Source organism: Colobus angolensis, unplaced genomic scaffold (assembly GCF_000951035.1).
Source record: "Colobus angolensis palliatus isolate OR3802 unplaced genomic scaffold, Cang.pa_1.0 Scaffold297, whole genome shotgun sequence".
Taxonomy (NCBI): Eukaryota; Metazoa; Chordata; class Mammalia; order Primates; family Cercopithecidae; genus Colobus; species Colobus angolensis.
This window is the reverse complement of record NW_012116232.1, coordinates 2,945,169-2,967,172: the sequence shown is the minus strand read 5'-3', so window position 1 is coordinate 2,967,172 and position 22,004 is coordinate 2,945,169. Positions and strand designations below refer to the sequence as shown.

General features: G+C 32.7%; 1 protein-coding gene across 1 annotated transcript in view; it reads right to left on the bottom strand.

Moving 5' to 3' along the window:
- ADGRL3 (adhesion G protein-coupled receptor L3) overlaps positions 1 to 22,004 on the bottom strand; it is an 890,906-nt gene that overhangs the window by 30,055 nt on the left and 838,847 nt on the right. The window contains exons 22-24 of the mRNA XM_011949310.1: positions 10,758 to 10,784; positions 8,003 to 8,171; positions 2,131 to 2,256 (exon numbers count right to left, since the gene is read on the bottom strand). Coding sequence (XP_011804700.1) covers positions 2,131 to 2,256; positions 8,003 to 8,171; positions 10,758 to 10,784 — 322 coding nt within the window. The remainder of the gene's footprint in view (positions 1 to 2,130; positions 2,257 to 8,002; positions 8,172 to 10,757; positions 10,785 to 22,004) is intronic.

Genomic DNA, 22,004 nt, shown 5'->3' with positions numbered 1-22,004 from the left:
AGAAGTATTGCTAAACATTGCACGACTCTGTTGTAATGTAGTAAATGAGACCCCCCAAGTATTATTATAACATTAATGATATGTTTCAATAAAATGACTATAGAATGGTAGCTGATGAGCTCAGTAATGTGAAAAGCATGTGGGATCTAATCAGGCTGGATGATATAGAGAATCTCAGCAATATCAATTGAAAAGTCATGGAAAAAGCTATTACAAAAAGCAGGGGAAGAGCAAGGGATTATGAATCTGAAAATAAAGGCATTAATTATTCAAGGGGCTCATGCTATAAGCATCATCCTGGTCTGCTCCCACTCTTATGTGAGAATTCAGATCTCTGATTGGCAAATTTAGTAGTCCTAAACTCAGAAATTTCCATCCATCTGAGTTGGGACAATTGTTCCTCTGATTTGCAACTTTACAACCTCAGTGTGGTGTGTAAAAAATAAATCAAATTCAGATTATTAAAATCATGCAATTATATTTAAGTTTCATGATTTGTGGTTGGTAAAACTACTTAAGATAGTCTGATATTTTTGACAGTTATATGTTAACTTTTAAAATTTTAATTGGAAATATCAGATTGACATTAAAGATATGATTTTATTTGTAAAATTAAAAACTCAATTGGTGAGGAAACTATGAAAACACTGGTCATTCATTGATTTATAACTGGTTCAAGTGCTAGTTAGGTGTGTATGACTGTCTAGTCTGACAGTTGATGTGTTTGAGACAATCAAGTATATTAAATTTATAAACGATGTTTAAAAGGTATAAGGAAATTAAATTTTCTAAGCATATAAATGAAATTATTTAGGGAAATTTAATCGATTAAGCTTAAAAGCCAATTGAACATTCATCAAAGAAAAAATGAAGTAATCACTCTTATTTTATATAAAATAACTAAATTTATGAAACAATAATTAGATTTATAGGTTGAGCTAAAAGAGTAAAGAAAAATTAATTCTTGATTTATAACTTCATTTATCAATTTAAACTCAAGTCTTCCTCAGAAAAATTTAAGTGGCAACACTGAAAACATGACTTTTGTTTCTACTGAATCATGCAGTCCTAAAAATACTAGCCTGGGTGACTTACACCTATAATCCCAGCACTTTGTTAGGCCAAGGCAGGTGGATCACCTGAGGCCGGGAGTTTGAGACCAGTCTGGCCAACATGGTGAAACACCATCTCTACAAAAACCTCAAAAATTATCTGGGCATGGTGGCACATGCCTGTGGTCCCAGCTGCTCAGAAGCCTGGAGGCTAAGATGGGAAGATTGCTTGAACCCAGGAGGCAGAGGTTTCAGTGAGCTGAGATTGTACCACTGCACTCCAGCCTAGGCAACAGAGTGAGACTCTGTCTCAAAAAACGAACAAACAAATATTACTAGTTTGCTAACTTGAATCAAACTCACTCATGACCTACACAACTCTAAGTCTTTTATTTGACAGGCTCATGTTAACATACAGGAGTTGTTAAAATTTCTATGTAATAATCTTTGAGCTGACTCTGTGCCCTGGGAAAAATGGTACACAGTTTACCTAAAAGCTTAAACTTTTTCTGGTAAGGTACTATGCTGCTATGTCTAGTGTTGGGCGAATGGGAGTGGAGCTTAGACCAGTTATGTTAATAGTGTTGTTGTAGTAGTCTTCACTGCCCTGACTTTTCTTCAACTTCTCAGCACATAATAGGGTTGAGTCATAGTTATTTTTACTAAACATACCATATCATATGTAAATTGTCTTAGTTTGTGATAATTATTATACTAGTTAGAAGAATTATAAGAATTAGAATCATATCAATATATCACATTTCTATATACATGAAATATTACTTTCTTTGGATTTTGGGTGAACTGGAAAATTCTTTTCTTTACCTGCTGCATTTATTGAACTGAAAGCAATCTGAAGTCATTAATTATTATGCAAACTGAGACCTCAATTTCATCATTTTAATACAGTTTTAGTTTCTTCCATTTCTGTCAGAATCATTCCCAGGTGAGACACAGTGAAACGACAAAAACGATGTGTTAAACACAGGATAGAAATTAGCGCCAATCACAAGGGACAGTAACTGGTTACAGAATATAGTTAAGAATTACTTCATTTCAGTGAACAAATATTGTTTACCTGTGAGCCTGTGGAGTAGCGTCCAGGAGTTCGAGAACCAGATGTTTTCCCTGAACCAATGGAACTCTCTGTACTTTTGCCACTACAGCAATGTGTTCTCAGGCATTTCCCATACTCTTTTCGTACCTAGACAATTAAATATTAACTTCTGTTAGCAAGCAATTCATTGCAGGTAGGAACAAAAGTAGACAATGTATGTGAGTTTTATTTTTAGATAACGTAATTGTTTCTTTGCCCTACAGATATAAGAAAGTCTGTTCAGCATGTATTTTACAATACAACATAATTATATGCATACTGTCAAGCTTGAAATTTTGCCTAACTCTGGAGCCTTTTAAAACACACACACACACTCATACACACACACTCACACTCCTCCCATCACATCATAGTGGTACTTTCTCTTAGTTCCAAGAACATATACTTAAGCCCATCGAAGATACTATTTTTAGCTTCATAAATTTGATATGAAGTAGCCTATTGGTGCAAGGGAATTGTAGTTGTTGTTCTTTAGGTAGAAGCCTAGTTAGGAAGTTAAAGAGACTGGGATGGAGGAAGTAGGGTAAGAAGTGGGGGAGAGAGACAGAGAGAGAGATCAGAGAAAGTGAGAAAGCAGAGAAAGGATATTTAAAGACAGAAAATATGAGTATGTTGGGCTAATCATTTCTTCTAAATCTATATTTCTCTGAAGTTTATTTATTTTAAAAGAGATCAAATGTTCAAATTGAGAACAAAAATTAAAAAGATTGTAAATGTAGTCCTTCAAAATAGTTCTACTCAATAATCACAGAGAAATATAATTACTTTTCTTTAAAGCATTCTTGATTACTTAATTATATTTTTATTAATTAATAATTAAATAATTATATTATAATAAAATTACAGGGAAAAGGAAAACTTGTAGCTGATGTTTTCAAGCAGAGAAATATATCAACTTTTGGTAAGAATTTTAATCATGTCTAAAATTTTTATTACTGCCTATTTAATTGAACAAGGCATATAAAAATAAACAGTAACTGCCTTAAATCATGTATCTACTATCAATAACAACAAAGGGACATCTTATTATATCGATTATATGTTCATGAATTTATATTATGAAACAACATCATATACATAAATTATTCTTAGGCCTTTATGTATTTGATTTCACATTAGTTCATTTTTTCCACAACTTATGATAATGTAATATTCAAATAAGATTTTATTTAAATCAAAGTTTTGAACATGTGCTTTAAAAAGGGATGTTATTTAGAATCAAAAGCAAAAAAAAAGGTATGTAAATGATACATTAAATTTAGTATTCAAAATGGGAACGTTTCATCTTATTATTGTAAAATTCATTGTGTCAAAGACATAGGAGAATCAAAGACAGAACATATGCAGATTGGCTCAAAGAACTCACATTTATCGAGTGCTTATTACGGGATAAGAACAATGATGGAGATAGGGTGAGGTGACTCAAAACATAGAAGAGGAGTGCCTGTGGGAAGTAGGTGTGGGGGGCCAAGGAGGGCTTCTTGGGGAAGAGGGCTTCTCAGAAAGTCTTCAAAAGAGCGGCTGGAATTAATTCACAGAGTGAAGTTGAAATAAAAGATAGGGGAGAAGAGGAGAAAAAGGCATTCTCACCACAAAGAATAGAATGAACAAAACAGGGTTATGATGTGCTGGTCTTTAAGGCCTTTCTATGCTCTGGCATGGCAAAATTACTTATTTTTAATGTATTTAAAATGCTATTGATTTGTTTTGCAACCAGTCTCTTCTGTGCTACATTTATCAATAATTAGAAATAGAGACAATCATTTTTGTTCAGTGTTTACAAGTTAGTCCATATTCTGTTTATTTTAAAAAAAGACACCAGTCTGCACCCAGTTATGTGTGTTTCTAAGATGCATCTGTAGGGAGGGTGAAAAGAAGAAACTTCTACTTTTTAACTATTATGTGTCAGGAATTGTGCTAGGTATGTCCCTCAAAATGAGTCTGAAAAATAATTATTAACTTCATTTTATAGATTAGGAGATTGAAATGGGTTAAGTAATGAGAGTAAACAAGACTGAAAAGGTCAAGCGATGTGCCTTAGGAGAAAACTCTAAATTTCACCAGTGCTGTATGATCAAAAAGCTCTCAGATGCCATATTTGGAACATGAACTCATTGACCAGCACAGGCGTTGTATATCACTAATATCATTATTAAAGTAATCTATTAATTATCTCCTTCTTTGTGTCTGGAAAGAATAAGGACAAATGCTTTAATTAGAACTTGAGAAGGCTTAAAATAATCTCTAACCAAAAGTAAGCAGTATCAATGATAGCTTAGTAATTTCTACTGATTTATGAAACATATCTAAGAATCTAAACTTTGATCATAACTTCCCCCTGCAACATCCCATTGTTTTCCTAAGGTAAACAGCAAATGATATGTTTGTTTCTAGATGAGAAATGGTATTTGAATGAAGTGATATAAACCTAAACAAATATTTCAGTACAATGAGGAATAAAGGCAAAGAAGACAGAAAAAGAACCACTCTCCCTTCTGTTACAAAATCAGCAATATTGTTTAAGCCACAATAATTCATCATGGACTATCTGAATTTTCCAACAAAGATTAAATGTTCTGAACTGATAATATAAACAACCAGAAAATCAAGATATTTGGTGATGCCAAGTCTCGCATTAGCTACATTACTTACTGAATCATTATACTGACTTTATTTTGCTGTGATTTGATTTGAAATGATAAGCATATGTCTTCAAAAGAAGAAAAAAATTACATGGACCGTGTCCAGGAAACATTTTTTAGATTACAATAAAACAGTTATTTGATTGTTCAATCATCTGCATATTCTAATCTACTATTTCACATGGCACTGCATCTTAGTTACCCTAGTCAGATGATATTCTATTTTGGTGTGATGCTGTTCTAGAACATAGAAGACAGGAAAGAGAATGTATCTTACCAATAAAATATTTCTGATATTTCTCATATCAGAAATAAAATGATCATGGAAGCTCTGAGAATATATAAAGTATTTGAATGTATGACAAAAGTAAAAGTGACCACTTTAATGTGGCCAGTGGAAATACTGTTTACACAATGCATATTCAGAAAAAGACTGATGACTCAAAAATTTTAATTTTACGAATAAGTTGAAGCAATCGACAAATAATTCAATAAGACAACAATTTTCAAATATGAAATACTTCATATTTATCTAATCAAAATATATAAGCAACTATACCAGCGATGGCATATTAGTGAAATTTAATCAGATGGCTTAAAAGAAAAAACACCTCCCAACCATTTCTTCAATTTCAAAGACAAGTATATGACTTTTTTTATATAAAATAAAAACCAAAAATAATTATGTTTTCTGTATTTTCTGATGTTGGCCAATATTCTTGATACCAAATACAAATGCAACCAAAGTTTTAAAATTCAAAGCATGGAATGGATGAAAGAACAATATGTATTACTTGTTATTGTAAATCATGAAAATAAACTTTCAAAATCAGGGCCTGGCAAGTTTTTCTATAAGGTCCAGGTAGTCAATATTTTAAGCTTTTTGAGTCAGGAGCCAAAACTAAGGATATGGTGTATATACTTATTTTAAACTTTATGTATTGAAAATGTAGTAACCATTCCTGGCTTCCTGGCTGTAAAAATAAAAGGCAGCTGGATGAATTTGGCTCATGAGCCACAGTTTCTGGAACTCTGTTTTAATGAATCACAAAACTGAACTTGATGACATATATATTTTAAAATTTAACTTATGTTAAATATATTAAAAACTCTAAAGTTGTTTTAGGGTTGTGAGATGTAAAATCTCTACCTGGGTATCAAATGCAATTCTTACTTATTCCAGTGATATGTTTATGTTAAGACAAGAAAAACTAAAATAACATTTTTATTAATATTGGGAAAACAGAAAGAGGTGTTGGTTAATAAAAAATACTCAAAGCAAATTAATCTGTGTGTAAAGTACAAAAATTTCTTTTCTGCCTTGTAGAAAATTTCCAAATTAACTTTAAAATTTAAAAATTACTTTTTAATGAGTTAGTAAAAAAAAAATTAAATAAAATTTTAAAACTATGCTAGTCCAAATTTCCAGCTAATGTACAAAATAAAGATGACAGGCAAATAAATCTACTATACTTCAATATGTTATGACTGATTATAATGACCTAATACATTCCCTTTTTTTCATGAGCAAATGCTACATTTTCCCTTAATCTCCTGATTTTGCTCACATTTTTTTGTATGTATTTCTCTTGAGCATCAGTTATGGCTATGGCTTTCTTCTATCCAAATCTAAACATCTTTCCCAAGTTTTAGTGTCTCTGACTCCTCTGAAGTCTTTTAGAATACCAACCACTGTCTTCTTCTTGACATTTTCTCCTATCTTTAATTCAGTGTATCATCTTGATTCTCATTCTTCCTTCCAGCTCTATTCTCACTCGCCACTTACATGTCTCCTATTCTTTAAATACATTAAGTGTGGCAGACTGCCATCTATTCACCATACCCAATTTCTTCTCTTTCTGACTAAAAAAGCTATACTATGTTTTTCTGTCTCCCTTGCAGTTTAGGTGGTACCATCAACAGAGTCCTATCTGATCAAAAAAAAAAAAAAAAAAAAAAATAGTAGAAGCCATGTGAGCCACTTTCAAATCTTTAGTACAAAATCATCTCTCTCTCCCCCAGACTTCCTGTTGGATGTCAAAACCAAAGAGGACTACAAAATCATAGAGTGAGGTTGTTTGAATCTTCATCAGCCTATGTCCCTTCATGGGGCAACGCCATCCATTGGGCAATGAGTAAAATATAAACATATGTTGAGTCAGGCTTCTGTAATTTGGGAGGTATACATATTAATTATTTGGGAGGGTTCATCTATTTTATTTTATTTTTATTTTTTCTAAAGCATCCTGTTATAGCAGGATTCATCTATTTTAAAACAACCTCTTTTTAAGGAGAATTCTAATCAATTAGATTAGAAAGCATCCATTCTAATGTTACCTCTTTTCTTTTCTGTAACATGCATTTAGAAGCCTGCCTCATCATTACTACTCTATTCTGTATTTGTGATCATGTCAACACATTTTAGATATCCACTACCATCTAAATTTGAAACAGAGTAGTATTTTGTTTTATGTTTGTCCATTTTGTGACAAGTGGACACTCTTTTCAACTTCTTGTTTTGGTCCCACTAGTCTCTAAAACTAAAAATCCTAGAAAGGGATATCTTTACTTCTTATTTCCTTTGTTTTCCAAAGAAAAATTATAAATCTTATTGTTTCTTTCCCACAAATTTTAAAACATAATGTTCTACCTCATTTTCAGAGTCATCTCTTTGAATATTTTATAATTATTTTTACCCCCTTCATGTCACACATGAGTAAACTGAGACATGGGGAGGTTAATTAACTTGCCAAAAGTCACATAAGTTTTTAAACAGAAGAACAGAGATTCAAACCCACATATATATATTTCCTATACTGTGATATATTTCCATATGTGTGTGTGTGCATCTCATGCTTCCACAACATTTTTAGAAAATAATTACTTCCTAATACACAACTACAATTGGCCATCAATGGGAATATTAAAGACTATAAAGTCAAATCTATAAGAAAACAATTTTTGTTAATTTTTTAAATCTGAAAGTGTTTTTATTGTTTTTTACTATTGGACACTCTCACCAACTATTATGCTTGTATTTTGTGTTTGTTTTGCTTTACTATTATAAAAGATGAGTATTTTCATTTCTTGTAGACAAACATATCAATAATAATATATTAGAAGATGTTATGGCTGCTTTGCTATCATGAAATGTACGCCATTTACATTTTAAAAAAAGAATTCTAGCTTACCTTCTTCTGTAGGACACAATGGAAAATAAATATAAACATTCCCTGTAGAGAATTGAAAATGGTGAAGAGATACGCCATGATGACTGTGCTTTCATTAATATACATGAGTCCAAAGGCCCAGGTCAATCCTAATAGGCAGAGAAGAGCTATTGCACCTATAACCCATGACCTGTAGAGAGAAGAGAAAATTAAGGGTTATTAAATAATTGGTCTTTAATTAACAACCATATCAGATCAACAATACGACACTGAAAAAAAAATGTTACAGTAACTTTTATTGACAGAAAATGTAAGACAGGTGGTGTAAGTACTTTAAGGTTTTAATGAGACTACAAGTTTTCAAGCTTGAGGAGATATACATGAATGAAAATGTTATGAACACAGAAATTCATTTAAGCAAAAGCAGATTTGTACCATAAATTATTCATGTATTTGCAGCACATATGCAAATGGCATGAGGTGTAATTATGGTGAATGGCAAGAGGAAAGCAGGCTATAAAGCTATGTTAGTCTTCACTGGTCTCACAGGGGTAACATTTGCTTCATTGATTTCCCTCTATTAGTGCTTCTTCTGATACATTTGTACCTCATTTTTTCAAAATTTCCTCTTTTTCCACAAAAATTTTATTGTTTACTGACAAAAGTATAACTCGTATTAGGAGGAAATACATGGATTTGAAGTTAATGTATGAATTTAATGAGCCCTACTTGTCTAACCTATATTTATAAAGACTAAGAGTGAGGGATAGTAGATGGAAAAAAATAGTTCCACTCTAATGGAAACACTCTGTTTCTACTCTCCTTTAGCCTTTGGATCACTCTCTTTTATGCTACACTGTAGTAGATTTTAGAAATCAGTCATTTGGCAGCTTCACTGAAAAAGTTTTTGAAGGCTCAGAGAACCTTCATTTCTTTGAAGTGTCTGTAAACTCAAGGGAGAAGATGAAGCTGAGAATGAAGATGGAGTGGTATGAACGGAGTGGTATAGAATGAAAGACAAGCTCTCACTCCCATTCCATTCTCTTAGTTTCCTCCAAGATGTCATTTGCAAGAGTATAAGCAGGTAACAAAGTTCATATATTTGTGGTTAAGTTATGTATTGAATATCAAGATAAAACGAATTCTTGCAACAGGTGGGACTCATAATTGAAATGAAATCCTTCTCAATTCCTAAGTATATGGGAGAACAGGACCAAATCAGTAGAGATCTCTATACACTAAAAAGCCCAACCTCTTTATTCCCAGCACATCTTCCTTGAAAAGGGTAAATTCATATTTCTTTTCATCAGATTATTATCCTCCACTATAATGTCTCTGGAAGACATATTTACAGGGATTGAAACTTTGTAAAATGAAGGGGAAAGATCATATATGTTTATGATAATCTGAAACTGAGTTCAATTTGTTTTTTAGAGAGAACTGCATCTTAAGAAAGATATGGTTCCAAAGTAGTTAATTATTAAAGTCTTATTAAAATTAATTATAAATATTTACTATTTTTCTCCCATAAGTATCAGTCACTATATTTCATGTTTAAATGCCCACTAAATTGAACATGTTTAACTGAAAACATCAACATTCTTGAATAAAGAATCTCTAAGAGAGTTTTGCTATTACATGTTACATGTTTCCTTATATGATTTAGAAAACATTTTAGGTGTTAATATTTTATTCTACAGCGGGATTCAGAAGTATACTAACTTTCAAGGGAAAGCTCTCAGCTTATGGATGTTCGAAAAAGAAAAAATAAGAATTGCCATTAAATCAAGGCAATATTGCTATTTAGATTTAGAAGCAAAATAATGGGATCAAATACTGAAGTCAGGTATTAACCCCTGGAAAACACATGATGGGCCCAAGGGTTAAGTTGTAGAAAACTGCAATGAGCCCCGATTTCTTAAAAAAAAAAAAAAAAAAAAAAAAAGAAAGAAAGAAAGAAAGAAAGGAAGCAAAAGCATGAAGAAGTGAAATGGCACTGTAGAAAAATGAAAACAAAGGACTCTTCACCAGAAGAACAAACTGAAAGTCTACAGCAAGATTGCCCATAGGTTACCAATCTTAGTTTATTCTTGCAGGACTTGTAATTTTAAAATATACATGGGAAAAATGTCCAAATGTTAACATTTATGTTCACATTTATTAGATTAGTACAGACTTGTAGCTTTATTTCAGAAACTGAAATATATTCATACAGATTAGATCATTAACCAAGTGACAGGTGTCAAATTTGAAAGGGATAATTTTGCATATGTAAAAATTAATTTTGAAGAAGGCAATTTTTTCTTTATTTATATTTAGTATAGCAATTCATTAATATCAATTGCAGTTGGGTAGTTTTATACCCGTAAGATCATTTTGAAGATATACCAGTAAATGACAGAATAATTTTAGATGAATGATGCCCAAACAAACAACAGAAAAGCGGATGTATGTGGCACAGAGGAACACATCACAATGAGAGGGAAGCTATTAAAAGAGAAACAAGTCTGTACCACAGGAAATTGCTATTGCTGTGGCACTGGATTCAGGTGATATCCAATTAACAGAGGTGAAGCAGAATTTTTTTTTGGCAATACACCTGCAGCATATTTATTCTGCATGTAAGTTGTATGCCAGATTATTTTCCTGCACAGTTTGCTCTTCTGCCTCAATGTGAATGACAGAAGCTCTAATGATTTTTCAGTACTGATCTGACAGCTGGTTCATGGGACCACACTGATAAATGGAATTTATCAGCCATTCAGGTCATTCTTACTTGATGAAGGGTCTGTTATCCTCATAGCTAAAGAATGCATAGACATAAAGACAAGAACACCAACATTAGCATTTTATGACAAAGAATTTCATATGAAAAATATTCTCCTGGTCCCCAAAGGCTTCTGTCCCCCACCTCCCTAAAAGAAATCATAATCCTTTATATCTTGAAGGTAAATCCTAAAATGACCATGAGAACTTAAATAACAAGAAATAAAAGCAATTTTATAATACTGCAATATCCCTTCTAAAACTCAAAATTCCATTTTTTTCATGTGCTCATATTACTTGTGACTTGAAAGAGACATTTATTTCTTAGAGATCACATTTCTCTAGAGAATGAGAAATTTTATGAGCAATCTTGAAAAGGCTTGGGGGCATGCTTAAAATGACAGATTTCATGTCACCTAAAGGTATTCCTATTCCGTATTATTAGTAGGTAAGATTACTTAATTATGGACAGTATGCTTCTAAGTAATTTTAACTTGGAGATGATTGACCTGAGTTAAATCTTAACGTTATAGCCTTTAGAAAATAATCTATCTTGAGTACTTTATAACTCTTTCTGTTTGTGTTCTGAGTAAGATAAACCTGAATAATCTTTTGTAGTAATAGGAACAAACATACAGCATCTGTTTATTTTCACTTATGTTTACTAATTTATTTAATATCATTTGGATAAAATAAGGTCCTAATACTCAATTAGTGAAGATAAGGAATGTTTTGGATCAATTTTTATAAACATACTTTTTGCTTAGAGAATTATGATAAGAAAAAGAAAGAAGAGAAACTGTTCTTTTCTCTTCTCTCTTGCCAAAGGCAAGATAGTTTCCTATATTATGCATACACAAATAAAGCTGCTAGAAAGGCTCCAACTGTGATGTATTTTGAATAAGGAGAACCACTGATGAAAACTCACTCTCCAGAATGATGAAATAGTAAAGAATGGTATTTGAAGCCAGTTTGCCGGAGGTTTACATCCTAGCTCATCCACTTACTAGCTACCTATTTGATCTTAGACAAAAATTGATTAACCTGTGGTTGTGTCCTTTTATACATATATAAGATGGTGATAATTATAATGCTAGTTTCTTGTGATAATGAAACAATTTATTATGAATAAAATGCTCAGAACCGTGTCTAAGACAAAATGTGTTCAATAAATATTATATATGTATATTATTATTAGACTACTCAAAGCTAGGATAAAATCACACCTAAAATACAAAATTTCTCACCCAGAGAATAAAACCCCAAATACATACATGTTGAGTTAGTAAATTTATTGAAGGATATTTCAGGAGTAATATGATGCAGTAAAATAGATGTGGCTGAAATAAATTGGTAAACGGAGCGGAGAGTGGCTAGAACTGTACGTCCAAGGGGGTGATCACTAGTCATGTCTGGCTATTTACATTTAAATTCATTAAATGAAATTAAGTTTAAAATTCACTTCCTCAGTTACATCAGTCACAACACAAGTACTCAAAACCTTCACATAGTAGCTACCATAATGGATATGTCCATCATCACTGAAAGTTCTATTGGTCAGTACTGGACGAGGACATTCAAAGAGAGTTTTAAGCCAAGAAATGGAAATGCAAGAGATATTTAAATAATGCCATGGATGTGTGAAAGATAAAGAGAGAAGAATTTGTAAGAATTGATGGTATTTAACAGCTGTAAAACAGGCCTAGAAAGAAAAATCCTGTACTTACATTACTATCAAAAATTTATAAAACACAATATGTGATATTTATTATACTATATGCATTCCCATTGCATCAGTGTATTCCATCTGTGATGTACTGTTCATGATTCGAATAATTCTACCTTAATTCATATAGTACAAGGTCAAGAAAAGAAAGTTACAGAGGTTGACACATAGGGATCTATGCAAAAATGCTCCAGGAAATAGATTAAGTTTTGTATATGTTTTAACTAACTTTCATTATATATATTTTGGATACACAGCATGATGCTAAGGGATACATGTAGACAGTAAAACTGTTACTATATTGAAGCATATTAATGTATCCACCATCTCACATAGTTACCAACTTTTTGTTTGTTTGTTTTTGTAACAAGGCAGCCAAAATATACTCATTTAGCATGAATCCCATACACAATGCAATTTTATTACTTATAGCCCTCATGTACATGTCTCTAGACTTGTTCATCCTACATATATGCTACTTTGTTTTCCTCCGACCTACATCTCCCCATTTCTTTCCCCTGTCCCTGTGTTTTGTTCTCTATCTCTGTACTATAAAAACGTTTTTAAAAATTAAAATACAAAGTTTGCAATATAACTGGTGAGGCCGCATATGTTTTGCTTTTAATATGAAATATGAAAAAGTAGAGATTTCAGGGTGCAATTCGGCAGTTTTTATCAATTGGTGGGGACCATTCAGTTGCTCCATTTAATAACAAAGACAACAGCAACTCCAGCTTCACTTACAGTTTGCTATAGTTATGTGTAGAAGTAGTGTTCACAGGGATGTGGTCACAAGTGAATTATGACATTTCTGGGTCTTGTCAATTAAAGGATGGGAATTGGTCTCCTCTTTACCATTTGCTGCTGTCCTTTTACTAGGAGAAAGTGATGCAGAGCCTAAGGCATCAAAATGGAAGTTGTTTATTTATATGGAGCTGAAATATTAGGTTTAGACTACCTACTACTAGACTCTCATAAAGCAGAGTTTAAGGCACAATATTTTAGAATTTTTTTTGCAGTGACTTGATTTGTGCAATAATTAACAAAGCACTTATTTTATCACAAAAATGAGATAATAATATTCAATGATTTAAAATCTAAAGATCACTAAAGATAACCTACAATATGTCATTACCCTCCATAATTTTTGTCAAATATTCTACTGGTATAGATGATCTAGTTTTATAGTTTCTCTCCACCAAATCCAAATTAAATTGATGGTAATGTCATCATGCTGTCGATTCTTTTTTTTTTTTTTTTTAATTTGAAAAAGCAGATCCCCAGAACTAGTTTCTATAGCTGAATAATTTTTACTATGTTTTACCAATGATAATCCATTTAAACAAAATACCATTACAGGTTGTATGACTAAAACAATTTTACTGGAGTATATTTAAGAATTTTGTAAAAATGTGGATGCAAAGGCCTAATACGTTCTTAGCAGATGTTAAAAGGATCTTACAGGTTACCTTATCATTTATAAGTAGTGACTTACAGATTTTTCAAGATCGAACTATTCCTCATAGAAAAAAAAACGGTAATATATACTAATGGATCTGTATGTTGAGTGGGCTTTTCCTCAATCAACAACGAGGCTTCCAAACTGAGGAATAAGAAGATTCAGTTGCCCATATTCTAAAAGGGGCCAGCAGTAACCTGAGATAAAGAACTTTCATAAGCTTTACTTAGAAGTGATCTAAGAGATACTGCTTTGCCATACTACAAGCCCAGGTGCTCCAAGTCCTTATAAATGCAAGGTGACAAATAAGGCCATTTTAGGATTGTAGTATTCCCGGAGGAATATATTAAATAGTAGGAAGAAGAAACAACTTTTATTATACTAATCCCCTAGCCACAAATCTTAGCAGGCAGTGAAGGAAGAATGTTTTACGTGGGTATGTTATTAAAGTTTTAAGTTGGTCAGACATATAATAACACGAATAGATTGTCAACATTACAATGTATATATAAAATAGCAGTAAGTGATCTGCTACCCAGTAGTTTAAGGATATTTAAGATAGCATAGCTAGATTGATGATCAGAAAAAAAATCTAAACATTTCATCTTTTATTCTATTACATTAAAAATGCTCAAATGGTTATACTTATGATACAAATCTTGACAGCTTAATATTTCTTCCAAATGTACCTTACGTTGATGGGACTATACCATCCTGAAATTATATTATTATATTTGTTCTTTGTTCATTACTATAGGAAGAATAAAAGGAAAAGGCAGTCAGAATTTTTTTTTTTTTTTTTTGAGACGGAGTCTCATACAGTCTCCAGGGCTAAAGTGCAATGGTGCAATCTCGGCTCACTACAACCTCTGCCTCCCGGGTTCACACAATTCTCCTGCCTCAGCCTCCCGAGTAGCTGGGAATACAGGCGCATGCCACCACACCAGGCTAATTTTTTTGTATTTTTAGTAGACACAAGGTTTCACTATGTTAGACAGACTGGTCTCAAACTCCTGACCTTGTGATTTGCCGCCTTGGCCTCCCAAATTGCTAGGATTACAGGCATGAGCTACCATGCCCAGTCTGGCATTCAGAATTTAATTCAATGGTTCTGAGTAAAATATTAACAATTTTTATCTATGGCCATATAATAAATAAGCATTAAACATATTAAAAATTCTTCAAAAACATGAAAGTCACATACATATAAAAATTATAAATGACAGATTATTATATTTCAACTACGAATTTTATTACCATTTAAGTATTCCTACCAAAAGCTATATTCCTATGTTTTGTTCATAGGAAATTTATTAAGAGAATGAAATGAACCAAATAAATGAAATAAATGGTTTAGAATACATCACAAACATTTTAGAATATATAATAAACATTTTATCCCTATGACTCAAGGATCCCATAACAATGTTGCAAATTTGAAAGTAAAACACCAATATTAAACTTTAAATAATAGATTGTGTGCTGCTTATGAATCAGGTCAGTCTGAAATTAGGAAAAACTGAGTATAATAAATTAAGACCAATAAATATGAAATCAATGTCAGACAAAATTTTGCTTTCTCTACAACTCAATGTTATACAAATTATGTTTCCTCTACAACTCAATGTTATATAAGTTTCTTTAACTCAACATATTAATACTATCAAAGAATTAATTTATATGTGAGAGAAGTTAAGGGTATCAACAAGGAGAATGAATAATGAAGTATTCAATTGTACTTCGTTTATATAATTAAATGCTTATAAGAATTTAGTATCCCTGTCTATCAGGTTTACAAAAATGAACTGGTAGGTTGCATACAAATAAGATATGGGCATACCTCAGAGATAATGCAGCTCGGTTCCAGACCATCACAATAAAGTGAGTCACAAATTTGGGGATTTTCCAGTGATTATAAAAGTTATGTTCACATTATATTGTAGTCTATTAAGCATTAAATAGAGTTAAACACTATATATACCCTAATTTAAAAATATTTTATTGTTAAAAAAAAAAAGTTACCAAATCTGAGGCTTCAGCGAGTTCTAATATTTTTGCTGATGGAGAGTCTTGCCTGGATGTTAAAACTGCTGGATGATGAGTTGCTAAGGGTTATGGGAGCTATGGAAATTTCTTAAAATAAGACCATAGTGAAGTTTGCCACATCAATTAACTCTTCCTTTCATGAAAGATTTCTCTGTAGTATGTCATGCTGTTTGATAGCATTTTACTCACAATAGAACTTCTTTCAAAATTGGAGTCAATCCTCTCAAACCTTGTTGCTGCTTTATCAACTAAATATGTAATATTCTAAATCCTTTCTTGTCATTTTAACAATGTGCATAGCATCTTTACCAGGAGTAGATTCTGTCTCAAGAAACAACTTTCTTTGCTCAACCCTGTAAGAAGCAACTCTTCACATAATTAAAATTTGATGATGAGATTGCAGAAATTTAATCACATCTTCAGGATCCACTTCTAATTCTAGTTATCTTGCTATTTCCACGACATCTGCAGTTATTTCCTCCACTAAAGTCTTGAACTCCTCATTCATCCATAAGGGTTGGAGTCAAATTCTTCCAAAATTCTATTGAAGTTAACATTTTTACTCCTCCCATAAATCACAAATGTTCTTAATGGCATCTAGAATAGTGAATACTTCTCAGAAGGTTTTCAATTTATTTTGTCCAGATTCATCAGAGGGAGCATTATCTATGGCAACTAGAGCCTTAAAAAACTTATTTCTTGAGTAATAAGACTTTAAAGTAGAAATTACTCATTGATCCATGGGCTGCAGAATGGATGTTGTGTTAGCAGATAAAAAATATTAATCTCCTTGTATATCTCTATCAGAGCTCTTGAGTGACAAGGTGCCTTGTCAGGGAGCAGTAATATTTTGAAAGAATTTTTTTTTTTTTTTTTTCTGAGCAGTAGGTCTCAACAGTGGGCTTAAAGTATTCAATAAACCGTACTGTAAACAGGTGTGCCTTTCATCCAGGCTTTGTTGTTCCATTTATAGAGCACAGGCAGGATAGATGTAATATAATTCTTAGGGATTTTCAGAATGATAAGTAAGCACTGGCTTCAACTTACATTCACCAGCTGCATAAGCTCCTAACAAGAGAGTCAGTCTATTATTTGAAGATTAGAAACCTTGAAGCCAGACATTGACTTCTTCTCTCTAGCTAATAAAGTTCCAGATGGCATCTTGTTCCAATAGAAGGCTGTTTTGCCTTCATGGAAAATCTGTTGTTTAGTGTAGCTGCCTTCATCAATGATATTAGCTCTATCTTCTGGATAATTTGCTGCAACTTCTACATCAGCACTTGCTGCTTCACCTTGCAGTCCCATGTTATGGAGCCAGCTTCTTTCCTTAAATCTCATGAACCAGCCTCTGTTACCTTCAAAAAAACTTTTCTTCTACAGCTTTCTCACTTCACAGAACTGAAGAGAATTAGGGCCTTGCTCTGGATTAGGCTTTGGCTTTAGAGATTGTTGACACTGGTTTGATCTTCTAACAAGACCACTAAAACTTTCTCAGCAATAAGGCTGTTTTGCTTTCTTATTATTCATGTGTTCACTACATGAGTACTTTTAATTTCCTTTAAGAACTTTTGCATTCACAATTTGGCTAACTGGTATAAGAGGATTAGCTTTCAGCCTGTCTCAGCTTTCGACATGCCTTTCTCACTAAGCTTAACAGTTTCTAGCTTTTGATTTAAAGTGAGAGACACTTCTTTTCACTTGAACTCTTATAAGCCTTTGTAGGGTTATTAATTGGCCTAATTTCAATATTTTTGTGTCTCAGGGAAGAGGGGAACCCAAGGAGAGGAAAGGGAGAGAGACAGAAGAATGGCTAGTTGGTGGAACAGTCAGAACACACACATTTATTGACTAAGTTTGCTGTATTATATAGGTGTGGTTCATGGTGCCCTAAAATAATTGCAATAGTAACATCAAAGATCAGTAACCATAGATAACCCTAAAAGATATAATAATAATGAAAACATTTTGATATATTGTGAGAGTTATCAAAACGTGAAATAGATCCATGAGGTAAGCACATGCTGTTGGGAAAATGGCACTGATGGACTTGCTTGAAATAGAGTTGCTACAAACTTTCAATTTGTAAAAAATGCAATGTCTGGGAAGTATTATTACCAAAAAGAGAAGCACAATAAAATGAGGTATGCCTGTATACAATTTTTGAGTCTTATGTTTGAATAAAATAATAATATCATTCTATGATTATTAATTAATATTAAAGTGTGAAAAGCTGTATGCCAGTGACTGAAAACATGGATGTGCAAACCAACCTGTCTGAATTTGAATGCCAGCCAAGCATTTTAATAATTCTGCAATATTTCACTAATCATGCCTCATAGCCCTCTTCTGTGAAATGGGGATAGACACTAAAGTTCCTTCATAGGACCATTGTGCGTATCAAATAAAAGGTCTTGGTAGTTTTATTTATTACAAAAAACTATGCAAATATACAAAATTTTTACGTGCAAAAGTACTATACAAATACTTGCTATTGTAACTGCTGTTGTGTATTTACCTTCTGACCTCAATAAAGGGGTTGTAGGAAAAAATACATACACGATTCTATATTAGGTTTTTTTATTAAGTATTTTGGAAATTTTATATTAAGTGTAAATACAAAGAAGATGAGGGAGTCACTGCCTCTTTCTGAGTTGATCTTTAATAGATACATTTAAAGGGCCTCAGTTTATATAAAGTAGCATTTTCTTTTAGATTATTAGTTTAAATTTAGTAAATGCTACGCATTTTCATATTCTGAGTTGAAATTGAAGTATTTCCAAAATTCCTAATGAACATTAAAAGAGATAACCACAGTTCTTTGGTTTACATGAGAACTCTAATTCATGAATATATTATATCCTTAGTGTTGAAAAGTCCATTATACAATGGCAATGTTCTGCTAAGTGCAATCATTTGACTATAAAGAATAAAAGCCATAACATCACATGTGAAATGTTCCTGAAGATTCAATCAGAGATTTAAGTTCCAGAATTGGATTGTTTAATGTTTTTTTCTTATGACTTTTCTAAACTTTGAAATTTGAATAGGAAAAATGAAATAAATGAGAAGATACCTATATATACACATTTATATTTATTTCCAACAGTTTTTATTTTGAAATCAATGGAAACTTACTTCAGTCAGTAACACTTCAAGATCCATAAAATATTTTTAGCAAGTTGACATATCTTACTTATTGATATTTATGATTAAAATTTACAATGTTTCCTGGTTCACTTTTGGAGGTCCCGTGTTTTCTACACTTACATTGAGCCTTAGAATTCATGAATTCCTTAGAACCTGTAACTGTGGGGCTGATAAAATATGGTCATTGGAATGTAAGGAGATGAAGTAGTTTAAGGACTATATTACCTACTCTCAGGATTTATTTTTTCCACTTAGCGAATATACAAACTTTTAATTTAAGTAAAATAAGTCAAGAAATTAATAACCTTTTGTAATCCTTGCCAAACATGCTCTGACTAGGTGAAATTCTGCTATATTCTTTCTCATACTGTATGGTATTTTCACCTCTCTTTTCACCAACTTCCAACAGAAACATTCATTGAATAAACAACAGATTATAAACTGCTTGGGAGAATAACTAAAACACAAGGAAAGAACAACTGAGAATTTCAAATACATCTGTACTAACTAAAGATTCCAGCAAATGGAACCATCGAAGGCACTGCAACACAGTTGGAAGCAGGCAAGGTTTATTTAATTTTGGAAGTATCTTATCCTATTTATAAGCCTCAGTTTTCTCACCTCCACAATCAATAAGATAATCTCACTGGGATCTTTTTAGAGTTGAGTGGACTCAAGAAAAGAATATTCGATGGTCCTTAAAAGGTTACAAATTAGTAAAAGCTTTTGAAGTATACTCTGAATCACTGAATTTATCATGTATATGGAACAGTGAATGTCCATTGTAATTTTTCTTGTAAAGATTTTGAAAAAATCACACTCCACATCTACTGCACAAGAGCTATTACTTTGTCAGTGAGCAGACCTGATTAATTACTTAAGAGCTCTATCTCAATTCTGCTTTTAATACAGAAGTCCAGTGAGATATAATTATTCCTAATTCAAATTGTTAAAAGAAATTGAAAGATAATCTTCTTAAAAAGATGTCAATGAGAAAAACATTAATAAATATGATGGAATAATTAAACAAAATAATAAATCAAATTTTATAAATACATAAAAAGCTACAAGTCACAAAATTAAAAAAAATTAAATCAAACATATTCTAAGCCAAATGGCAGCTTCAAAAATGTACTAAGAATTAACATCAATTGGAATTTACTCTCTGATGATAATAAAGTTAGATACCAATAACTAATAAAATATGTATATATGCATATGACTACATGAAAATTATCCATTTGCTACTGTCACTAAGAAAGCCTCAAGCCCCACACCACTTTGCAAATAAGTTCTACCTAAAACTCAACAAATAATTCTTCTTGTAATCTAGGTTAAGCCTAAATGAAAAAAGAAAAACTCTTTATATGTATATAAAGGATTTGAAAGTTCAAATTTAGAAAAGCAAATGTAAAATGGCTTGGGCTTATAAAATCAGAATTTATAATTATCTGTGAATAGTCAGAGATAAATCATAGAACTATTTTGATTACAAATCCAAAGTAATGTTAATGTTGGTTACAGAGTCACTTTCCTGTTCCCCTGATGAGTCCAGGTGTTAAATTGTACATATCCCCACTGGTATGCAAACTCCTTCATCTTCTTCTCCTCAGTATTTCCATACCCCAGCTGCATCACACACATGAGGCACATCTTCCCTTTCATAGAGTGTGTCAGGATGATATCTCCTTTTGGCTTACATCAGCCACCTTCTGTTTACAAATACCATACCTACCGCCCCCAGTGTCTGAACTCTTCCAAGTCTTCTGCATCCACAGACAGCCTCCCTCAGCCCCAGTTCCAGCAGGACAGGCCTTCCTCTAAAGGAAAGCTGGGGCAGTGAGGCCACACCAGTCAGCATTCTGTCCTTCCTACACCAATCCCAGCTGGGCTCCTACTTGTCTGGCACTTTCACACTCAAGAAAGTATATTGTTCTCTCTCTCTCTCTCATTTCTTGCCAGTATTCTGCCTTTTCCTGACGTCTATGCCAACAAAATACCTGGTCATTCCTAGGTCTTGTCTTGCACAGCCCTTCATTGATAATTGAGTGAGTGCAATCACCACTGCAGTGCTGAAAAGCTCTTGGTCTTTTCCCCTCTAAATCTGTATCTACTGCAATGAAACTGAGTCTCTTCTGGTAACCAGGAGTCTTATATCAGAGACTCCTCTCCTGACACCCTCAGTCCCCTAATTGATTTACTCAATAAAAATCTGTTATCCTGAAATGTCTACTGCTCTGCAAACTCTTGTAAGAACACAACACAAAACTCCTGAGAGCTCTGTCTTTTCCTCTGCTTTTAATATGCCTATGCTCCATCACAGGGAGCCAAGGAAGCACCTGCTGGCCTTTGGGATGCCTCTTGGTATCTAGCACCTACCAGGTTAAAATGTGTTATCCATAACTAGTTATATTTTATGACCTCCATGCAGTACATGTTGCAGCACTGCTCAATTTGCAAACAGTGAAATTTTTCAGGAATCTACATTCTCTTGAATTTGATCTTAAGTGCTGTACTCCAGCCTGGGCGACAGAGCAAGTCTCCATCTCAAAACAATGACAACAACAAAAACAAAGTTCTACATTTAGTATGTCCACATTAAATGCTCAAAAAAGGGTTACTTAAGAGAAAACATGGACGATTTCTTTTAAGAAAGGAACCATGCTTTCTTCTCCAGCACAGCCAGTGAGTGGAAGGCCTGCTTCCGACCTCCTTTCCATTCTTTCAAGAAAAACATATGAGTAGACTCATAAAAGTTTTTATAATGTATTTTTTGATTATTTGTAGGAGCAAGATGGCCGAATAGGAACAGCTCCAGTCTCCAACTCCCAGCGCGAAGGACACAGAAGACCGGTGATTTCTGCATTTTCAACTGAGGT